Source organism: Mytilus edulis, chromosome 5 (assembly GCF_963676685.1).
Source record: "Mytilus edulis chromosome 5, xbMytEdul2.2, whole genome shotgun sequence".
Classification (NCBI taxonomy): Eukaryota; Metazoa; Mollusca; class Bivalvia; order Mytilida; family Mytilidae; genus Mytilus; species Mytilus edulis.
The window spans coordinates 19,431,440-19,454,929 of NC_092348.1; the positions used below are offsets into that span (position 1 = coordinate 19,431,440).

At 31.9% G+C, this 23,490-nt stretch overlaps 1 protein-coding gene and 1 pseudogene across 1 annotated transcript; one reads left to right on the forward strand and one right to left on the reverse strand.

Annotated features, from left to right (window-relative positions):
* Nucleotides 1-2,442: 2,442 nt before the first annotated feature.
* LOC139523156 (uncharacterized) lies at nucleotides 2,443-12,227 on the forward strand. The gene is made up of 9 exons (XM_071316960.1): nucleotides 2,443-2,683; nucleotides 3,926-4,033; nucleotides 4,321-4,476; nucleotides 5,238-5,372; nucleotides 6,135-6,272; nucleotides 7,714-7,830; nucleotides 9,248-9,358; nucleotides 10,317-10,436; nucleotides 11,478-12,227. Exons 1-9 carry the CDS (start codon nucleotides 2,596-2,598, stop codon nucleotides 12,185-12,187), a joined length of 1,683 nt encoding a protein of 560 aa, XP_071173061.1. The 5' UTR covers nucleotides 2,443-2,595; the 3' UTR covers nucleotides 12,188-12,227.
* A 3,498-nt stretch (nucleotides 12,228-15,725) lies between these two features.
* Nucleotides 15,726-18,314, reverse strand: LOC139523157 (toll-like receptor 4; annotated as a pseudogene).
* Nucleotides 18,315-23,490: the final 5,176 nt, after the last annotated feature.

Genomic DNA, 23,490 nt, shown 5'->3' on the forward strand with positions numbered 1-23,490 from the left:
ATGGATTTATGAGTTTTGAACAGCGGTATACTACTGTTGCCTTTATCTATTGACTTTGAAACTTTAAGTCTTTTCTTAGTTTACATGTATTAGCTTGTGATTAGGTCAGTTTATGAGGAACCACTTTTGGTAAGTTATGATAATTGGTATGTAGTTATATAAGCATTGGCATATCTCATTTCCCAGGAAATTATTTGTCCCCGCATCTCAGTCATGGTCTATTGAATTTGAAACTTGATTAGTATTCATGTATTAGTTTGTGATAAGGTCAGTTTATGGGGCACCAATATTGATTAGTAAATGATATTTTGTATGAAGTTGTATAATCATTGGCATATCTCATTTTTATGGCGATTATTTGGCCCTGCCCCCTCAGTCATGGTCAATTGACTTTGAAATTTTTGCTTAAGTTCACATGTATTAGCTTGTGGTAAGATTGGTTTATGGGGAACCACTAGTGGTAGGTCAATGATAATTGGCATGCAGTTGTATTAGCATTGGCACATCTCATTTCCATGGAGATTATTTTAACCCGACCCGCAGTCATGGTTCATTGACCTTGAATATTTGCAAACCTTACATGTTATAGTGTTGATATTTCAGTTTCAACATTTGCATTATCGAAATTACAAAAAAGTGAGACATATCTCTACGATAACAGTTTATTAACATCTATTTAAAAATTGAATGATTTTTTGTGTAAATAAATTCATTGGGTGTAAAAGCGTTGACCGAAGTACATTTTGTATGAAGCTATTATGTAATAGTATTTACTATTGTATCATGTATGCAATAGTAAATTTTACTATTGCATAATACAGATAAAGAAATAAGTCATAAATATGAATACTTGATGGCATTGAAAAAAAAGTACCAATGGATTGAAGAATAATGACATTTATACAGTGCAACAATAATCTCTTAACATAATCATGAATCATGCTTATAAAATATTAATGTATTGTACTCTAATATGAATTTGTCCCTATTGTATATTTGTTGACGTCCAAATGATTGTCAAATGAACTCGCACGGAATACCTCTGTAGTTTTATACAGGCGAGTAAGCAAAACTATATTTTAAAAATATATCATCTGTTATTATAACTCTCAACTCTTTAACAGTGTTTTCCCCATTTTCATTTAAAACCATTAAACATATTTTTGTGTTGGAACCGTTATAACTTATATCAAATACACCAAATACATATTGATAGTATTAGACCAATATTGGCGCTATTGTTTGCCATTATTTTGAAATCTTAGATAGGTTGAGAGACACAAACAAATATTAACAAACCATGTTAAGCAATAGAGTAAATAAAGAGGTAGACATCATCAACTGACTACTTATTGTCCTTAAATGGCTTTAATATGTTGTTCCCCATAAAGTATAGATCAAGCAAATGGTTAATATTTTTCGTTACTTTTTTTTTGTGCTAGTTACATATGTAGCGATCTTTCAATATTTCTCATTGACACTCATACCACATCTCCTTTTATATGCATCAATAAATCATTATTTGCTACTTGAGCCTGTAAAAATAAAATCAAAGCATAATTTCTGAAATCTCTGTTGTCATAGAGTTTTTTTAAAATGGATTTTAAATGATTAACTCTGAATTTTATTTATACAGTGAATACATTACATAAGATACACTATTCGTCACCCAAAATATTGAATGACATTGCAGCTACATTTACAGACTGTGCTTCCATGCTTTGATATTTTGCATAATACATATAAAGAAATAAGTTCTAACTGTCAATACTTGAAGGCATTGAAAAACATACTAATGGATTGAAGAATAATGACATTTTTAGTGCAACAATAATGTCATAACACAATCATGAATCATGCGTATTACAAAATGTATTCTACTAAGTATACAATTGGCAGTTCCCCCCATCTGATAGTTGTTGACGTCAAACTGACTGTCAAATGAACTCGCACGGAATACCTCTGTAGTTTTTATACAGGCGAGTAAGCAAAACCATATTATAAAAATATATCATCTGTTATTATTACTCTTATTCTTTAACTGTTTTTTTTTTTCATTTTCAGTTATATCCTAAAAACATATTTTTGTGTGGGAAGCGTTATAATTAATGTCATATACACCAAATACATCCTTTATAACAACCAATACCATTAAATACACAATTTAAAACAAATCACTGGTACTCCATATATATCAGTCGCATGTAAAAAGGATAAAAACAAATCAATTTCATCAATCCGACGTCATTAAGAACGTTCTGAACTATATCACGGTATGTTATAGTAAGCTGTTTCCTATCATAAAATAAAGATAATCCTAATTTGTTTTTGCCTGGGTTGCAGCGTAATAGCCTTGTTATCCACACAGCTGTTTACTTTTTCTGGTTTCTTTAACTTTTATTGTCATTTTTCATTTTTTATCTAATTTCTCCCTTCATGTGTAATAAAGGAGCCAATGTCTTTAAAGTAGCTTTGTATCGTAATCTGTAAGTCCAAATAGTATCTGATGACGAAAACAGTGTTAAAAAGTGTTTGTTCAGTGTGGGGACACTTTGCAGTCTATCTAAAATTTTAGCACTCCATTTTGAAATTAAAATGATTTTATGGACTATAATCTGTTTGATTGTTTTATACAGTGAAGCGCTGTCAGCTTACAGACTTAAGAAACCCAAAGTTCCGAAAGGTATGTTTACATTTGCATTTGACATTTATGGCAGCGATGATTCAACTTTTGTTGGGGACTTTTTTATTCAATAAATAGTATGATTCTTTATTCCTGGAGAATTCAACATAAATGTTTCGAACTATAAATAAAATGTTTGCATGATAAATTAGCGACAAAATTAATTGCCAATGAGTTTCTAACTTTTGCTGTACCAGCAAGCTAGTTTTTTAACAGAGTTAAAAAATGTTTCTCTCGATTAAACAACGTTGCCCCTACTGTATAACAGATGTTTGGTCTGTGTTTAATTACCAGACAACAGACACATTTATATTGCTGAAATAAGAGCTGCAAAGCAACACCTGTAGGGAAAATGTGGCCAATCATAATAGGGTCTAGATAATTCAGGGCGATTGCTCATCTGGAAATCAATTATACTAAAATTGTGTGGTTCCATTTGTGAATGTGCTGGTGTATATTTGTATTTTCCGGAAATTCCATATATACAAATAAGAGGGTACTCTGCATATCAAATGTTCAAAAAGCATTTACGAAAATGAAGATTATTAAACACAAAAATGAAATGTAGTGACTATTCAAATATTGTATTATTCTTTTCATTTACAGATAACGTGTTCAAGCCTTTCATAAAAGGATCTGACAACACTTTGGCTGCTTTACTATATATCTGTTTTGTAAATACTAAAACAGCCAACATAGTTTAAGCCTTCATCTTTGTTTTTGGAAGCAAATGTTGATCGGATTGATTATGAACTTATCTGTTTTAAATTATTTTAGCATCCCTATAATTGAGGATTTGAACAGTCACTTAGACATTTTTATTTTGAAATTTCTCATTTATAATTAGGTGTTCGGTTCAATTGCGAAACCTTATCATTTTACGAGGAACGATTAACGTGTAATTCAAACTGTCAATACTAAGTTTATTGTGCCATTTTAACGACACGAAAGTCAAAAAACCCAGATTTATGAGCATCGTTACAAGGATTAAGAACAAATATATATGTATAGGTATTAAAGATTTGTTTGGAAATGCGAGTGACATCATTATATTATGAAAGACATGTTCATCTGAAAATAATTGGATTAATAAAAAAAAATCCTTAGAATGAAATTATTGTGTATAAAATGGAAAATGTCAAAAATGCTTTCGTGTTATAAAAACAAATGTGAAATCTAATCGATTCATTAAATTTTGTTTCATAGCATTGTATTATAAACCATATTTTTTTTTTATTTCAGCGGACTGTATATTCCATGGACATAAGCACAAAGAAACATGGACAGACCCTCTACTACCCTGTAAACAGTTCAAATGTGTCAATGGACTCGTGCAAACAAATTACATAGGTTTGTTAAACGTCCCTTAGACAACTAAGGATACATTACGGATAATAGGTAGATATTACTGAAACAGCTCAACAAAGTATGACGTAAAAGTTTGCTGAAACACACATTAGTTTTAAATATAAAAATAGGGAAAAAGTTACCAAATTCTTTGCAACCGTTTTGATACTATGACATTTTTTTCTAAAACTATTCAAACGAGAAAACTGACGACAATATTTATGTAAAAAATGGACCTGTAAAAAATACAATTATGAAAGAATAAAACAAAATATCGTTGTCTTACGTAGGGTGTATATACAAAGATCCTAATAATCCAGAAATAGAAAAATGTCACATGCCAGGGGAGAGATGGAAAGAAGGATGTTCCTCCAGAACTTGTACGTACTTTGAAGATTATCGTAATGGGAGGAAAGTACATTTCTATGTTGTTGATGGCCAAGCATGTAAGTACTGACAAAACCGAGATAGCATATAATTAAACACACATATTCTAGTATGCGATAATAAATACTTTGAATACGGTTTTTTATCTCTCCAAAAAAAATAATCATTGGCCTTTTTGTGGTAAGCGCCTACGATTAATCTTTCTTGTTTAGGAGATGGTTCATGGGGAAAGTCATATCTTAATTTTGTCCATACATTCATTGATTCATTGATTCAAAATTGTCATTATGCGCTACATATTGCCATTAAATACTATAATAATACAATTTTTTTACCTTTAAAAAAAAACATTTGCCTAGAAGGACATAAGGTGCAAAAATACAGTTAGATGTAACTGAAAGGATATATATATCAGATAACTTCCACAAGAATTTTGGTTTTAGTTGAGAATCTCTTCTTTGCATTTTTAAAATAATTACTAAAAGTTTGCCAAAATCTATCAAAATTAATTAGGAGTCATCATTAAGCTTTTAAGAATTTTCGGAAATACACCATAACGTTACCTAAAACCTTAAAGTACACATATTAATCCACAAAAATGTGAATTAAAGTTCAGATTGGTGGAATTTTAGAAAATAGCCAAAGAGAAAAATATATAACCACTAACCTTGGTTGATCTTCTTAAGTACTGTGACAGTGATATGTAAAGTTGTATACAGGTCTCTAACTATGTGTATTTTATGGATGGAGATATGAACCCGAAATAGTAAAAGAAGGAAAAGATCAACTAACTTATGATATGCACATTATGATTTTTCAGGGTGTTTATCACATGAAGAAGAATGTAAAGCACCAGAAGAAGTCTGGGAGTATGATTGTGACCAGTATAAATGTATCGAGGAAGATCAAATCTATGTTAAAACTGCAAGGATAGAGAAAATAGGAAAAGTACCTAGTAAGTCTATAATAAGTGCTGAAGGCGTTTACACACAATACGAAAACATACTACTTTGTTGTATGTGTAATAAAAAGAAAACCTATAGCTAAAAGCACGAATGAAAATGGTCAAATCATTATAATGCATTTGTATGAACATCAAAGGCCCGTATATAATTTGTTTAGTTATCTTTTCTTATTACTTGTATAGCACGCCAATTTAAGATCTTTGGTCGAGTTACGGTCTCGACTTCATGAAAGATTACCGTAGCTGTATTTGGCAAAACTTTATTGAATTTTTTGGTCAACAATGCTCTTCAACTTCGTACCTTGTTTTGCATTTTTAACATTTTTTGATTCCAGCGTCACTGATGAGTCTTTTGTAGACAAAGCGCGCGTCTGGTGCAAATATAATATTTCAGTCCTGGTGTCTATGATGAGTTTTTTACGACCACTGGGTCGATGCCACAGCTTGTGGAGTTTTTATTCCCCGAGAGTATCACCAGCTCAGTAGTCAGCACTTCTGTGTTGACATGAATTATCATTGATATGGTAAAAACTATAAATTAACTGTTTCCAAAACATAGAACTTTTGAAATACTAACGATTTTCTACCTCAGGAGTTTATTTGACACATTTCTCACTTTCAAATACCAAACAAAAAAACAAAGCAAAAAAAACCAAAAAAAAAAACTGGCGACCATCTTATTACACTGGTACTTGTTTCTGAAAAAAAAACCAATCCAACGCATACTTATATATCTTTACATATGTTTTCCAGATTGTGAATGTTGCAAGTTCAATGGTAAATGTTATAAGAATGGTGCCTCGTGGCCTGGTGGTAATTGTACAGAACATTACTGTGATCTAGTTCCTGGAGATGATGGAGAAACTCTGACTGCTATCACCTCTGTACCAGGTATAACATCACATTCCTCACCTCTGTTGAGAGTGGATAAATATCGTAATATACAAGTTGCAGTGGTGGAATCTGTTTCTCTTATGATTTTTATCCTTCCTTTTAAAGATTTGAGGAAAGTTTTGTACTTTTGATGTGACGTCATCAGGCATGGTCGCCTTTTTTCATGACGTCACAATAAGAAAATTCAGAAGAAAAAAAAGAAAATTTAACGTCACAATTAGATTTCAGCAAATCATTTGCTGAGAACAGATTTTTCACTAGTGAGGAGAAATAATTTTCTCACACCGGTCAGGAAAATAGCAAAAAAATTAGAGAATATCACTTTAAGATTATATGTCTAAGTTATGCAAACCCTTCTCCTTCAGGAGAACAAAATAAACTCTATTATTTATCAAATTAGATGTAAAACATCATTTGAATTAATCAGACTGATAATGTTATGCATTACATAAATGTAAACCTTTGTATTTTAAGTATGCTCTTGAAAGTAGGAGAGGAATAAAAATGTTGATAACAATTTCAAGAAAATTCACCGCGTTAAGCAACAAAACAAACTCCGTATTAAAAGAGGGACGGAAGATACCAAAGGGACAGTCAAACTCATAAATCTAAAACAAACTGACAACGCCATGGCTAAAAATGAAAAAGACAAACAGAAAAACAATAGTACACATGACACAACATAGAAAACTAAAGAATAAACAACACGAACCCAACCAAAAACTAGGGGTGATCTCAGGTGCTCCGGAAGGGTAAGCAGATCCTGCTCCACATGCGGCACCCGTCGTGTTGCTTATGTGGTAACAAATCCGGTAAATAGTCTAATTCGGTAGGTCACATTCAGGAAAGGGAAGGGGATTGTAGTTACGACGTAAGGAACATATCCGATATCATTTGTGATATGGTTATTCCATTACGGTCAACCAACTCGTGATGGCGTCCGTAAAATTTACGAAGGGATGATTTCAACTTCACTATTTGGAACTCTTGGTTTAATAGCTTCCTTGTGAGCAGCAACCCTCTATCAAGAAAAACATGATAGGAAATGCAAGCACGGGAATATCGTATCAATTGGGAGATATATACCCCGTATGCAGGTGTTGCTGGAATGTTGCTACTTAGAATTGGAAAGTTCACAATTGGAAGAATGTTGCTACTTAGAAATGGAAAGTTCACAATTGGATTTATTAACCCGTGCGACTTACACACATGTATCATTGTGTTGTAGATTTCTATGCATCATAAAGGATATATTAGTTTTAGTTTTCCAACTTTTAATCTCGATCGTTCTCGATGTTCAGTACCCAAAATGCATTTGTCGTTTTATATGAAATAAAATAAATGGAAAACAGTTTCTTGACAAATAAACTTGAAATGCACGTTTGAAACTGTAATACAGTATGTAATGGTATTACATAAATATCATATATAATTCCAGGATGTACCTTTCAAGGAAAGTGTTATAAGTTTGAGGAGACAGTCGTTCATAATTGTTTTATTCTTGAATGTACAACCACAGACAGGTTGAACGTGAAATGGGAGACTATCAAACAAGGTAGGTCCATGATTAACAGCTACTATGTTCCGTCAGTTACTTTGTTCCGGTGGAATTTTTCAACTAGTTATTTTATTCCGAGTGCAGTCGAAAAGTTCCGGAAAAAAGTAGCTAGTTGAAAAGTCCCGGAACAATGTAGCTAGTTTAATAGTTCTGGCGGAACAGAACAACTAGATACATCGTTCCGAATATACCATATTTCGTCCTTTTTGTAGAAAGAGGGGGAGGAATGAGTATCAGTATATATAAGAGCAAATCATTAATTTACATGAATACCCAAACGCACTAAAAGGGGTTTCTTTGGGGACAAATATGAAAATGGGGCATAGAACTTTTGGGGAAATAATGAAAATGTATTTAAATTTTGATGTACTGAGGGGAAAGAACAAACTCCCCCAGCAAAATTTAAGTTGTATTACATAGCTCACATAAAACGGAACAAGTTGTATTATCATGCAAATTTAGTATTCATAGTTCCCTCAAGAGAGGGAAGAAAACACCCTCCTCATGTGGCTCTTTGCATCAATTCTCCAAATGGAACTTTGTGACTGGTTGATAAGTTCCGTTGGAACTTTTGGGCTAGTTTGTTAGTTCCGGTTTTGACTTATTTGCCAAAGAGGAACTTTGTGGCTAGTTGATAAGTTCCTTTTGACTTTTGTAAATCAGTATGTTGGTTTTCCTTTGAAAGGTTCAAATATGATTGTTGCGCTTTTACTTTGCATTAATTCTCCAAATGAAACTCTCTGCCTGGTTGATAAGTTCCGTTGGAACTTTTGAGCTAGTTTGTTAGTTCCGGTTTTGACTAATTTGGCCAAAAGAAACTTTCTTACTAGTTGATATGTTCCGTTGGAATTTTTCAACTAGTCACTTTGTTCCGGTGGAACTTTTAAACCAGAGGACGAACAAAGTAACTAGTTAATAAGTTCCTCCGGAACTTTTCGGCTAGTTAGTTCTTTCCGCCCGGAACTTTCCAACTTCGGAACAAAAGAGCATTTACACATGTCTACGATTCTAGTATAAAAAGATAAATCCATATCTACAATAATAGAATAAAAATGTATGTCCTTCTCCATCATGCAGAACAACTCAGACTGTCTCGAAAATGCTGATTGAATTTTTGTTAACTTTTATTGACCAAAATAACTCAAATGATATAACTATAAATTTCAAATCTTAGGAATGTCTTAATTAAAGTTTCATGTAGCTCGAGCTTTTAGCAGCTCATTGGCTGCGTAATTTTTGCAAAATATCATACTTTTAGATTTTTAGTCGTAAATGACACCCTTTTGCAAAATACAACATGCGTATAATTCACAAATAATAGCTATTATATATAGAAGTGATTATAACGAAGATTTGTTAATGTAACATACACTTTGGATAATAAATATATGACCACACAACTTTACTCTTACAGCATGTCCCGTTGGTAATAGATGTGTCAATATGTATGACACATGGAGAAATGAATCTAGCTGTATGGAATATTATTGTAATGGCAATGCTACAACAATATCTAAACAATATGGTAAGTTAGCTGATTTTGTCTTTACAGTTGTTCCAATGAAGAGAATATGTTGTATAGATACAATGCTTCAACATTGATTCTTGAAAAAAAATCATAAGCCTGGAGGACTATGGTTTAAACACAATTGTAAACAAGCCAGTATTTTTATTCATGTTTAGAATGGCCATTGTTATATTATAGTTCGTTTCTGTGTGTGTTACATTTCAATGTTGTGTTTCTGTTGTGTCGTAGTTCTCCTCTTATATTTGATGCGTTTCCCTCAGTTTTAGTTTGTAAACTGGATTATTTTTTTCTCTATATCGATTTATGAATTTCGAACAGCGGTATACTACTGTTGCCTTTATATAGAACATGACTGGAGTATTCCATATTCTTTTTATCTATCTCACCTTGTTAAAATGTTTACGGGATGGTGCAGAAACTAAATATAGAAGGCATATCAACATGACAAATTTCAAGTATTTTGTTAAAGCAGGACTGTTATACCTTTCGTTTCATTTCTCAATAAAGAGTTGGAATTAATGTAATGCTGTTTGTTGTACGGAACTTCGAAAATACACTCTGTTACAACACCACACAGTGCACTGAAAATGTACACGAACTTTACTTTCTCAATGTTTATCATATCAAAATTACACGAAAAAAAAAACACTTTAGGAAATTCAAATGACAAGAAAAGAGCACGATTTCTCTCCAATGATTACCACTTTGTCAATTAGAAATCCTGAACAGTAATATCTGGATTTCCAAGTAAAGATGCCTGGTGATATGTTTGGCTTAACACATGCCATAGCAAAAAACAAGACCAAAATTACAAACAACAGTACACAATACACAACATAAAAACTAAAAAAAAAAACTGCTGAAAGATTTCAATAATTATGTGTAATAACCGAGTTTGACTTGAATTGACTAATCTAAATAAAATTCATTATTTTACATGTGTGTCTCTTTTTAGGTTGTATAGTTGGTGGCAACAAATGTGTCCCTTATGAAGGTTACTACTGTGATGACCATTGTTACTACAGGCAATGTTATCAAGAGGGTAATCAAGAAGTGAGAGAGGTTGTACGAGGCGGTAAGTCTTATATAATATTTGAAATCCACCACGGTACAAATGACATCTCAGGTTAATCTTTCATAAAAACATTGTTATCACAATTGCGCATTAAACTATACAGTGCTGTTTTCATTTTTTATCATTAATGTTCTTGCTCGTTTCCTTTAGAAATATCTGATGGCAATGTAATCGCACACATATATGTCACATGGACACTTTATTATTAAACATTAAACACTTTGGTGCAACACTGACTTATAAATGTATCACACATTGAACTATTAGTATTGGAATATCGCTATATTTGCGGTAGATTGCATTTTATGCGTCATAATTTGATTTCTCCAATTTTTTGTTATTCTGTTTTTAACATTCCACCCAAAAAGTATTATTTTGTATTCAAAACGAACACTTTAACGTACTGCCTCCTCTATCTTCCCAATTCACTCAAAGTGTAAATGATGTATTTTTGATTGTGGACTTTTCGATATTTTGGCCTCAATCCTCAATATAAAGGGATTAATTATCGGTATGTGCATATAGTAGAATTGGTACCATTTCTATTGAACGAAATAAAAACAACAATAAAAATAGAAACCAAAGTAGCTTTCACACATGCGACTGCACAGTTTTAAAATCTCTGCGTTTAGAGATAATATTTGAAATCCACCACGGTACAAATGACATCTCAGGTTAATCTTTCATAAAAACATTGTCATCACCATTCTTAAATGAAATCCTTCTTTCTAACTGAATTCCCCTAACAATCTTGTTTATATTGCATTTGTCATTGTAAAATCGAATAAAATTTTTCAATTCTTAGTTCAGGTTTGAATGAATATACACCATATACTATACCAATAAGATGATGTTGTCTGTTGGTGATGAACAGGTCGATTATATGATCAAAGAAAGTATTGTATTGTACCAGATTTCCGTCTTTATAATTCACACTTTGAAGGTTCAAGACATGAATTTTGATTCATTGAGAATTCCTATATATATTTTCAAAAAACTAGTAAACGTTTTTTTAGTTCTGAATTAATTTTTTAATTTCAGGATGTAAAGGACTTACTGGGAAATGCTATGTCTATGGAGAGATAGGTTTTTCAAAAGAAACAAATGGAGAAACCTTTGTAAATTGTACATGCGTACAGAGAGGAAGAACAGGATCTGTAGCAGTATGTTCAGGTTCCAGTTCATCTGGTAACCAGACGTATTATTTAGAAGACTCGGGCACCGGCCACACATATGTTAGAAAAGATATGAACACGGATAACTCTAATTATGCAAATTCTGTAGAGACCAACATGTATAGTACTACACCGTATTACGATATGACAGGTAGCAAACTTGATTATGAAAACGAGAATGACAGAGATTTTACAAATTACAAAAATACAAAGGTTCCACCAGAACATGGAGATCTTCATGAACCATACCACATTCCTGTCTTACAGTTGGATGATGGAGCTACATCAGACAAAGGCTCAGTCCAAACAGGAAACCAAGACTATTCTGACAGACATGTTCAGAATGTACATATTCTAGGTGTAAATGACATACCTCATTATGATCAAGATAACGGACTGTTTACTGGTTTTGACGGAACAGGAGGATACGACGAAGGTAACGAATCCTTTAGAACTAAAGAAATAGAGAAGGGTGGAGCGTATGGAGATCCTGGAATACTCGGAGAAAACAGCAGGAAAAGTTTTGGTTCATCTGAGGATGATAATGATCACACAGTTATGGACCCAAATCTATGACAACAGAATATCAAAAATAAATTTTAAGAGAATCAGTTAATATTTATTCGTTACTCTGAAGTTAATCTTCTCCCAGGAATACGTGTAAATTGTGTATCTTGTCACAAATGTCAATATGTCCATTTATTTTTAGTTTAGTTTAAGGAAGTGGGATTGAAGACATATTGACCAAAGATGGATTTGGTTACTATTCTTTAGGTGCATTATGGTTATATAGCTCTTGACGTGTTTCGGTATATATAAATAAACTCATCATAGATATATATCAGGACTAAATTTTATATATACGCCAGACGCGCGTTTCGTCTACAAAAGACAGTGACGCTCGAATCCAAAAAAGTTAAAAAGGCCAAATAAAGTACGAAGTTGAAGAGCATTGAGGACCAAAATTCCTAAAAGTTTTGCCAAATACAGCTAAGGTAATCTATGCCTGAGGTAGAAAAGCCTTAGTATTTCAAAAAATTCAAAATTTAGTAAACAGTTGATTTATAAATATAACAATATCAATGATGTTGTTATTGGCTTTCTAATATCCGGCTTTGGTCGTTCCTGATAAAAAAAGTAAAAGAAGTAAATCCAGTTTCGGGCGCATTAAACTATACAGTGCTGTATAGCCAATGTAATCGCACACATATATGTCACATGGACACTTTATGTTTAAGCATTAAACACTTTGGTGCAACACTGACTTACAAATGTATCACACATTGAACTACTGGTATTGGAATATCGCTATATTTGCGGTAGATTGCATTTTATGCGTCATAATTTGATTTCTCCAATTTTTTGTTATTTTATTTTTAAGATTCCACCCAAAAAGTATTATTTTGTATTCAAAACGAACACTTTAACGTACTGCCGCCTCTATCTTCCCAATTCACTCAAAGTTAAAAGGATGTATTTTTGATTGAGGACTTTCCGATATTTTGGCCTCAATCCTCAATATAAAGGGATTGATTATCGGTATGCGCATATAGTAGAATTGGTACCATTTCTATTGAACGAAATAAAAACAACAATAAAAATAGAAACCAAAGAAGCTTCCACACATGCGACTGCACAGTTTTAAAATCTCTGCGTTTAGAGATAATTTATCATGATGAACTGCATTTGTTATGACTTACTTGTTTAATAAAATACTCAAGATGCAGGTACATAAGTACGTACATCAGTATTACAGGAAAAAAACCATAGCTGCACGCTTCAGGTATTAGTTTTGTCCTTTTAAAATCATGTTAGCTTGCAAACTTGTAACGATTTTTATTACTGAAACGGTCGTCTTGAACTGAACAACTCTTAAAGCCTAAATTATCGGCTGCTACAATTTCATCTATATTCATCTATATATAATTCACACAGTAAAGTCAGGAACAGTGCAAAAATAAAATCATGACATTTAGGATCTGTGTACTGACTTTTCATTTTAAGAAACAGTAAAGACGATACTGTCCTTATTGTTAAAGCCAATCGCGATTAATATCAATCGGGACCCAATGATTTCTGAACAGTTTAATTGGATACATTTATCAATTAAACACCGAGGTTCAAATGGCAATGCTTATATAACTGTCTGTTATGAATACTGTGTTCATACCAATTGTGTGTTAAAACTCACCTTTTAAAACAAATTTCAAAAATTCAAGTGCACTTGATATTAAAGATACTATCGAAACTAGAAGTTCTGCTTCATATGTTAGTCATTCCGGTATTGACAAAAACTTTAAACTAGAATTTATGACAAACGTGACGATTTTAACTTTTCAATTGTCAAATTTACATTTTTCTGCCCACTCATAAGGCGTTTGGATCCCGCAATCGATACGAAATGATCGTGCATGTTTATACTTTGCAGACGTAATTGACCGGAGTAGCTTCTTACGCAAAAACTGTTCAAACATTGTTAATGAGGAAGAACGAATGCAGTCGACACTTCGCACTTTTTATGTAACGATCACGGATTGGTTGACTACTACCGACGGATGTGTTTAACGCCGTTTAGTTTTTACATACTCTTTGACTTTGAGAAAGAGCGATAAAAATACATATGAAATTGGCCATAGCACTTTACAATGAATGTAATTTAGAGCTATATTCGGAGACAAAATAAAATATAAATATGATCGCAGAAAGCTGTAATACAAAAGCGTAAATATTTTGTTGCAGCGATATGTAGACAGAAAAGTACGATATCTGAGGAAAATTTCGAACAGAAAGTCCCGGAAAGAGACAGCATGTCAGTTGAGAAAATTGTAATTACAATCTGAATCATGCGCGCTAGTTACATAGGAATATAGTTAATGAGAATGTTGGCAAAATAGATACGATTGGGCCAAGAGTTAGGTCTCAGAATAATGATAAAACAGTATAAATAAATCAGGAACATATTTGTTTAACAACTCAGCATTCCATGCGAATCTTTACACAACATGATATATGTACTTCAGTTCCTATTTCAATAAATGATTTATCACAGAAATTCGTGTTAGTCCGTTTGTTTTATAAAACAATCTTCAGTTATATCGCAAAAACAGCAATTAAGTTTTGTTTATCATGTTGACAGAAGAATAAATTGACTATTAGAAATCTATTAAAAACTTTGGAAAACCCTCTTTGTATGAGATAAGAGTTGTTTAACCTTTTAAATACTTCCTAGTTTAATTATTTATGATCTTATTATGTCAATAGACTTTCGATGTTTATTTAATGAATAACTGTATTTTTTTTTCTGATTATGAAGAGATTTAAAGAAAGTGTGGTGCAGACCGCAGGCTCTTTAAAAGTGTGCACCACATTTTTGATGTTTTTGATGTAAATGATAGATTTTATATTTTACTAATAATTTAATTTAGACTTTCAATAAAGGCAACAGTAGTTTACCGCTGTTCGAAAGTCATAAATCGATTGAGAGAAAACAAATTTTGGTAACAAACGTAAACCGAAGGAAACATATCAACTATAATAGTAAAACAACGAAACAACAAAAAGCATACGATAACTTGACACAAACAGAAATGAACTATAAGATAAATAAAGGCAACAGTAGTATACCGCTGTTCGAAATTCATTAATCGATTCAGAAAAAAACAAATCCGGGTTACAAACTAAAACTGAAGAAACAGCTACTTTCCTGACATGCTCTTCAACTTCGTATTTGTTTGGCTTTTTAACTGTTTTGATCTGAGCGTCACTGATGAGTCTTATGTAGACGAAACGCGCGTCTGGCGTATTAAATTATAATCCTGGTACCTTTGATAACTATTGGTACAGGACATCTTACGAAAAGATGGTTGTTTGACCCTGGCTATATGATTTTCGCTAAACGTATCCATGAAATCTTCTCAGCCCCCAAACTTTAACAACCTTCATTAATACCTGCTGTGGCAACATTTTGTAAAACAAACCCGCATAATAAAAAAGTAAAAGAAAATAAGACACAAACACCCTTGTTATTAAATAACAAATGTAAGGTTTTATCAAAGTGATGTACGCAAAATATTTACAAAAAAATTACAACATTTTATTTAGGTACAGGATTTTAAACGAGTGGCAAAATCGACGTTTTATAAGATAACAATTGTGGTGTTTTCTTAAATTGCAATGTAGTTAAGTATTTATTCCACGCGGTTAATTCGAATGATTAAGGAATAACCACAATCTTAGCTTGTTCCAAACGTTCTCAAGTTCTTTCTCGTTGTCATTCGGCCATGCAATAAGGGCAAGGTCCTTCCATAAAACAGCTAATTCGTGGGGAATATCCTCCATATTTATTCCTTTGGTAATGATAATAATCTTTTGTAAATTCTGTGAGAAGTGGTGATATTTTGCCCGCTCGACTGCATATTGTCCCCATATATCATTCTTAAAGGAAGACGTCACAAGAAATATCACATGTCTGCTTTGTTCAATGCAGTCAGCAAAGGTGTCGGCTATAGGCCTCCCTACTGGAAAATCTCTATGTTCTATGCACATTTTCAAACCCCATTTTCTTTCTAACTTAGGCATCAGTATATACTTTATCCATGACAGATCACTTTCAGGATAATACACGAAAACATCATACTTGAATTTTACATCGATACCCTTTTCTAGAGTGTGTCTAAAACGTTTGTAAAAATAAAATGAAATTCGCCATCTAAAACTGTATATAAGTGTAAAAGGAAAGAAAATAGCAATAAATGTTACAATAAGACCTATCCCTGCTTTAAGCCACACACCGTTGTTACAACCAGCAAAAAGTTCATTAAAATGCGAAGCAGCAATTCTTGTGTTAGTTACTGTTGAATTGTGTAAAAGGCAGTTGTAACCATTACGATCGAATGTGAAATTGGTTCTATTCATTTTATGAAGCCATCGGATGAAGTCGTAGTTTGTACAATCGCAAACAAATGCGTTGTAGTCCAAATGAAGCTTAAAAACTCCATGTTTTTGATACAAAACATCGAATAATTCTTGAAATGTACTATTGATATTGGTAAGAAGGTTTTTACTCAAATCGAGTTCTTTGAGATTTGGTATCCTTGTTATAGCAAGCGGAACTGCCCTGAAAAGGTTGTTTGACAAATTCAAGTAGGTCAGTCCAGTCATATTTTCAAATATATCAGAAGGCAATTTCCACATAAAGTTATCTGAAATATCTAATTTTTCAGTTCCTGATACAAACGTAAAGATGTTTTTCTGTTTTTTTATTGTAATATACAAACGTGTGCTCCTCATTACAAGTATTTTAAGTTTAAATAAAGGATACAGTTGTATTTTATCGAATACTACTCTTGAATCGACTCCCGTTACATCAAGATACTCTATTACAGAACCGTTTGATATGGTTGCCTGATCAACAGTTACACAGAAAGACACATCAAACCGATCTATACTCGCATTCGTTGGTATTCTCCATATGACTGGTTGCCCACTGTGTAAAACATGGCTCCTATGCACTACTTTTATTGAAGATGGTAATGTTATTACTCGTTCTACGGTGATATTAGTCAGATTTGTCACTGTAATAGGTGGATAATTGATAAAACGCAAAGGTATACTATATACGAGTACTCGAATTTCGTAAGGTTTTGAGCTTTATTGAAAAACTGTTTGAAATTACAAGCCATTGTGCATGAAAAAATGAAAATCGATTTTCAGATAGTGAATTATTCAGAAGACATTCAGGCTGATTGAATGTAAGAAGTGAACCATTTTTCAAAATCTACTATGTTGTTTTTAGAGATATCAAGAAATTCTACACAAATTGTTTGTATATATTTCACCATTTCCTTTGTAATATTTACTTCAAAGCTGTATGCACTGTTGTTTGTAATCGATTCATCATCCACGTGATGAAAGTTTATCATTTCCATTGTTCGATGTAAAAGAGGTTTGAGAAGCTGGACGGCTTGGATTGGATGCACATAAGTATCCGACAAATCTAACACTTTAAGATATGGGAAATGTTTAAGGGTGTCCTCCTCTACTTTAACAAACTGTTGACATCTATTCATATGCAAATATTCAATAGAGTAAAATTTATGAATGTTGAATAATTCAAAACCTCTGCTTTACAATAATCGAATTCCCATACCTTAAGTTTACCCATCTTCTTGAACCCTTCTCCAAATACAGGTTTTGGTCCAAGATCAATAGCAAGACTTTCTAAGTTTACAAGCACTCCAAGTGCTTTGTCTGGATAATTAGTCGGCAGTTTGCATTATTTGAAAAGTTCATGTTCCTACTGATATCAAGTAATGATATATTAGTTATAAAGCTAAATAAGATCGGTGTATATGATGTTAAGGTCAGATTGTTACAAGACATCTTAAGTGTCTTTAATGGTGTTAATCCTATAACAGCTTTAGTTTCCAAGCTTTCTAATGTATTGTTGTTAATTGTCAGTTCAATTAATACTTTCAAATTACTGAAAGCATAATTTTCAATCTTCCGTATTTTGTTATGGTCAAGAATTAAAATGTTGATATCGTCCAATAAATTCTTTGGTATATGTGTCAAGTTCCAATATGAACAATTTATATAGATGATCCATATGGAGTTGTTTGCTTTGTGCAATGGGTTCTTAGTTGCAATTATAAAAATCAAACAAACATTTAGAAATAAATAGAAAAATACTTCTTTTGTACATCACGTAACTGTGATTATAAAGTCTTCAATGTAAGTAAAGAAGTTTTGTTTTAACGTTCCAATGAACAATAGTGAAAACTTAAAAAAAAAACAAAAACAACAACAATATTTATTTATATTTTACTAGAACAAACCCGTGATATCACGGGTTCGTGACTGAATTAAAGTATATAACTATGCGCAAGTCGTCTTTTAGTATTAGTATTGTCATCTGATAAAGTCATGCCGATTATAAGATACACAGTATTTCTCTGCTTTCAAGTCTTTCTGTTTGAACCCGTCGAACTGAAACAATAATATTAATAATTTGGAAAATAAAAGGTCCTGGAATGGAGTATTTTTTAATCAACAGCATTGTCCTATATAAGTTATAAATAACGTTGAATTCTTTGCTTCGCTGTTTTACGTCATGCCCACTAACAAATTGAAAACTGTACCTATACGCCTTATTTTTAGTCCAGATTTTTAGTATTCGTATTGTTATCTTAGAAAGTCTTACTGATTAAAATACTACCATCGGTAATAATTTGACAATTTAGTAGTGTCAACCCTGTGGTTATGACCCGTGTATATAGCATATTAATCCTGAATACAACGTTTGGTGGTGCGCCTGTCAGATACGGAACGTACAGATAAGGTCATAGGTAACAGGTGAATATACTATTGGTATCGGTAGCGGACTCGACCCGGAACTTCTTAATTATTGGCAATATTAATTACGTGGAAAACAAAAGGGCCTGGAGTGGTGTAATTTTTAATCTACACCTTTGTACTATATTAGTTATATACAAAGTTGAATTCTGTGATTCGTCGTTTTTACGTGATGACGGCTGACAAATTGGACCTCGTAATTTTAGTATTATAGATAGTACCTGGCTTATACGATAACGATGTTTGCACGTACTTGAATTACGATACCCTGTATGTGCATTCAAATTTTTCATATAGGAAAATCAAACAGTGCACACAGTTCTCAAGGCAAAATATTATCATATCATATCAATAAAAATATTCAGGTTATCAGTATTTGGGAAATAACGAGACCATACAATGATTGCCGTATGTGAGATGTAGGGTAAGCAGTAGTATTAGTATACTTGTTGAGGCGATTATACTCATATCTTTCAATTTGCTACTTTTTTTTAATGAATACCAAATATTTAGTGCTAGAGATACTATTATATTCAGCTTTAGAGATTTATTGCAAATGACAACTTTACCATCTTCCTTTTAGATTTGCTCGTAGTATCATGTACATATATCAATTTCAATCCTTCAACTAGAAATATACTGCAAGGAAGATACTGTTTTCAAGATTCAAGTTTTATTTAGAGTCGATATTCAATAAACTACATAAACACAAGCTCTAGTGAGCTTTTCAAATCGAACAAAATACATTACACATACACAATACAATACACACATACAAAAGTCATGAAAACAACACAATTTTAAACATATAATGCATAGTAAGATACCATAAATGACATATATAAGTTAAAAGTATATAGTACACTTAAAACATAGCACACATTAATAGGATTGCACAAATCATATAGTCACACAAAAAATAAAAGTAAAATAAAACAGGCATAAACACTATATGCATGTACTGCACTGGCATGAGCTGTTACTTGGATCCCATGTTTGTAATGGTTGTACCAATTTTTTGAATTGTTCAAAAGATGTTTCCATTCGACAATGGTTCGGTAGCTCATTCCAGATTTGTGCAGCATTATAGTGAAACGATCTTAAGCCATACTTAATAGTTCTAACTTTTGGGAGTACTGCTGTTTCCTGTGATCTTAAATCATACTTGTTAATTTTCATATCAATCAAATCATGAAGGTAGCTCGGATGTTTTTTGTGAATTATTTTTTTTTCTAGCAGTTTTTCGTAAGGACTATCATAATGTTTATAAATGAATCTTAGAGCTCTTTTTTGAATATTTTCCATTTTAAAAGAAATGTTTTCACTACAGTAGTACCAAATTACTGGACAATAGTTAAAATTCGAAAGAATGAATGAGTAGTATGCTGTTAACATACCTAGCCTGTTTAAATATTAACCCATACGTTTTAGAATGTTTAATTGTCTTGATTCGTTTTTACATATTTCAGATATATGATTGTTAAAATTAAGTCCGAATCTATAGTTATTCCAAGACGTTTAACGTTTTCGTCACAAGAAATTTGGTTTCCATTTAATTTAATATCAAATTATGTTTATTTGTCTTTTTTCCAATGGCTATAGCCTGGAATTTGTAATGATTAGCCTTCGTTAAATTTATAAAAAACCAGTTTATTAGATTTAAACTATCAGTTTCTAAACTTTCAACAACTTTATCTAAATTATGATCACTGTATGATACAGTGTTGTCATCAGCATAATTATAAATGGTGCTTTTTTGTACAAAATGAAATATGTCATTTATGGAGACATTGAAAAAACTGGACCAAGAATTCACTCTTGTGGTACGCCTTTAAACATACGATTCCATTCACTGTAAGAACTTCCAACTTTAAGGCGTTGTTTTCTGTTTTCTAAATAACATTTTAATAATTTTAGAGAATTTTTAGACACACAGTATTCTTCAAATGTAAGTAAAATCGTGCGGTAAATAATCAAATGCTTTAGTTTAATGATTAATGTTAAATTTAAAAAGACATTACTTATAGTACAGTAGTGAGTGTCCCCTTAAATTAAAAAAGATATTAATGCATGGTACATCAATAATGACATTAGTTCGGTTTTTTAAGATTTTTAATTGATGAACGAAAGGAAAACAGAATGAACATTTTGCGTTTTTTCTTAATTAAAAATAAACGCTTTATTAATCGTGTTTATTCAACGTTTAGCGGCAAATATTTCATGTATAGTTGGAACAATAACTATCTTGTGAAACCAAACAGAGGAAGTCCTGCACAAGTCTTTTGTGCAAGTTATATAAACTTGATGATACAAGAATGTTGAGCAAAATTTGGAAATATTCGGCCCGTCGACGCAAAGGATGGAAGTTCATGGTAAACAAACTGATAGAGAAGATTGATAATGAATTATTTGTACAAGACACTACGCTATCTACGGAATTAGTGATGAAAATTGCATATGAAAAACTCTCAGAATTGGACAATCGAGAGTGTCAAAAAGATATATTCAATAACAAAGTCAAAGAGATAAACGGCAATAAACTGCGCACATACAGACTTTACAAAAACAATGTATCTGTGGAACCATATGTTCGGCCAAAATTTAACAAGTTCGCAAAGAAGACTTGTGGCTATGTTCCGCGTGGGTTCGTTACCGTTAGCGCTTAAAACAGGACGTTACTCCAGGCCGCCAGTACCGGTTCAAAACAGACTTTGTCAATTCTGTAATTTAAGCGAAGTTGAAACCGAAAAACATTTTATAATGACATGTGACTTGTACAGTGATTTAAGGTTTGAATTTTTTTTATGAAGCTTCAAAACATATTGCTTACTTTCAAAATATTAGTACTGACGAAAAATTTATTGAAATTATGAATTGTGATACGATCCAACATTTATTATGTAAACAACTGCATAGATTTTTCACTCGAAGGAAACTGTATCTAGATATCTGATCTAAAACTTTTGTTAACAACCTTTTATCAGAGAATTAATATTTAAAAGTAAACAGCATATTTTATCTTGTTTAGTATTTTAATTGACAAGTCTATAAATTTAATTATGGAAATGCTGTGTCAATCACATGATTTTTAATATTTCCTTTTTTTTTTAAATTTTATTTTAAACCTGCAAATTTGTTTTTTTTAGTCAGTATTTTAAAAAGAATATTGACGAAACAGTTCAATGCAATTTTCAAATGGTTATTAGTATACATGTTTAAAACTTTGTAATATATTTTTACAGTGTCTCATAAGTCAATTTGTTTGGCTGGGTGTTGATTATTTTAAATATTTTATATGTTTTACTGTGTATTGTTCAGCTGTTAATCAAATTATTGATACGTGACACTTTAATAAAATAATTTATTGCGTAAACCCCTGAGGGTTTACGCAGTATATATTGGACGAGTGATGTAGTCTTTCGGAACACCGGATGTTATTCGGAACACTTCTGTTCCTTCTATGACCACCTTTCAAATACATGCGCAATAGCTATGACCACCTTTCAAATGCATGCGCAATAGCTTACTAATCTGTTGAATATGCATTAGCATCTAAAGTTGCTATAGAGATATTTTACGTATGGTCTGAAATTTATTATGATATAATATTTTCTTGCACACGATTACAAGCTGCTAATATTAACCTACATGCGTAGTATTTTAATTAGTCAAACGATGTAACCAGCTGTGTTAAGATATGAGATAAGATTTCATGTAAACAATGCGCTTTATATTCTGAACGAGAATAATTAAAAATAAAATCTTTAGAAAGAGTTTTAGTAGCATTTTATTTTAGATTTTACGTTTAGTGAAGATGTACATGTTGTAAAAAGCAAGCTATTTATTATTTTTATACTGATATTAAAGGGAAGTCTTTCTTGCATATTATTAAAATACAGTTTTTTTTTTTGTGTTAAATATTGCAACTTTAATAAAAAAAAAATGTTTATTAAGGATGTCTGCTGCTCTAACTTAAAAAAACAAGGATTTCATGTGGTTGCTTAAAATGAAAACAACTTTGATATTTAAACAAAATAAAGTAATAAAATCATTAGTCTCGTGTGTAGTTTTCAAAATACGAGACATTTAGAAAATGGCGGGAAAAGGGTTTTCTTCAGACTTTACTATTTGTTAACATTGGAATTGTTTTTTACCCTTTAAACCAAGAAAAAATAACAAGGATTTCATGCCGCCGGATCACTAAATCTTAAATCATCTATTGAACAGATTTATGAAGACAAAAGTGGGGTGTCGTGTAAAAAAATTTAATACATTTGGATGGATAAAACCTGAGAAAATCGAAAATATGACAAGAATTCAAAAACATGACCAGCAGACATCCTTAAATAGGTGTAAAAATGAGGATTTTTCAAAAACAAAATCGTTTATTGAAAATAACGTTAAAATTAATTATGAACGTTATGTCCGTATTTATTTTCATTAATATTGCAAATTTACAGTTATTTTCTTTGTTTAAATATTGCAACATTATTTACTTTTTTTTAAAACAAGGAGGTCACATAATA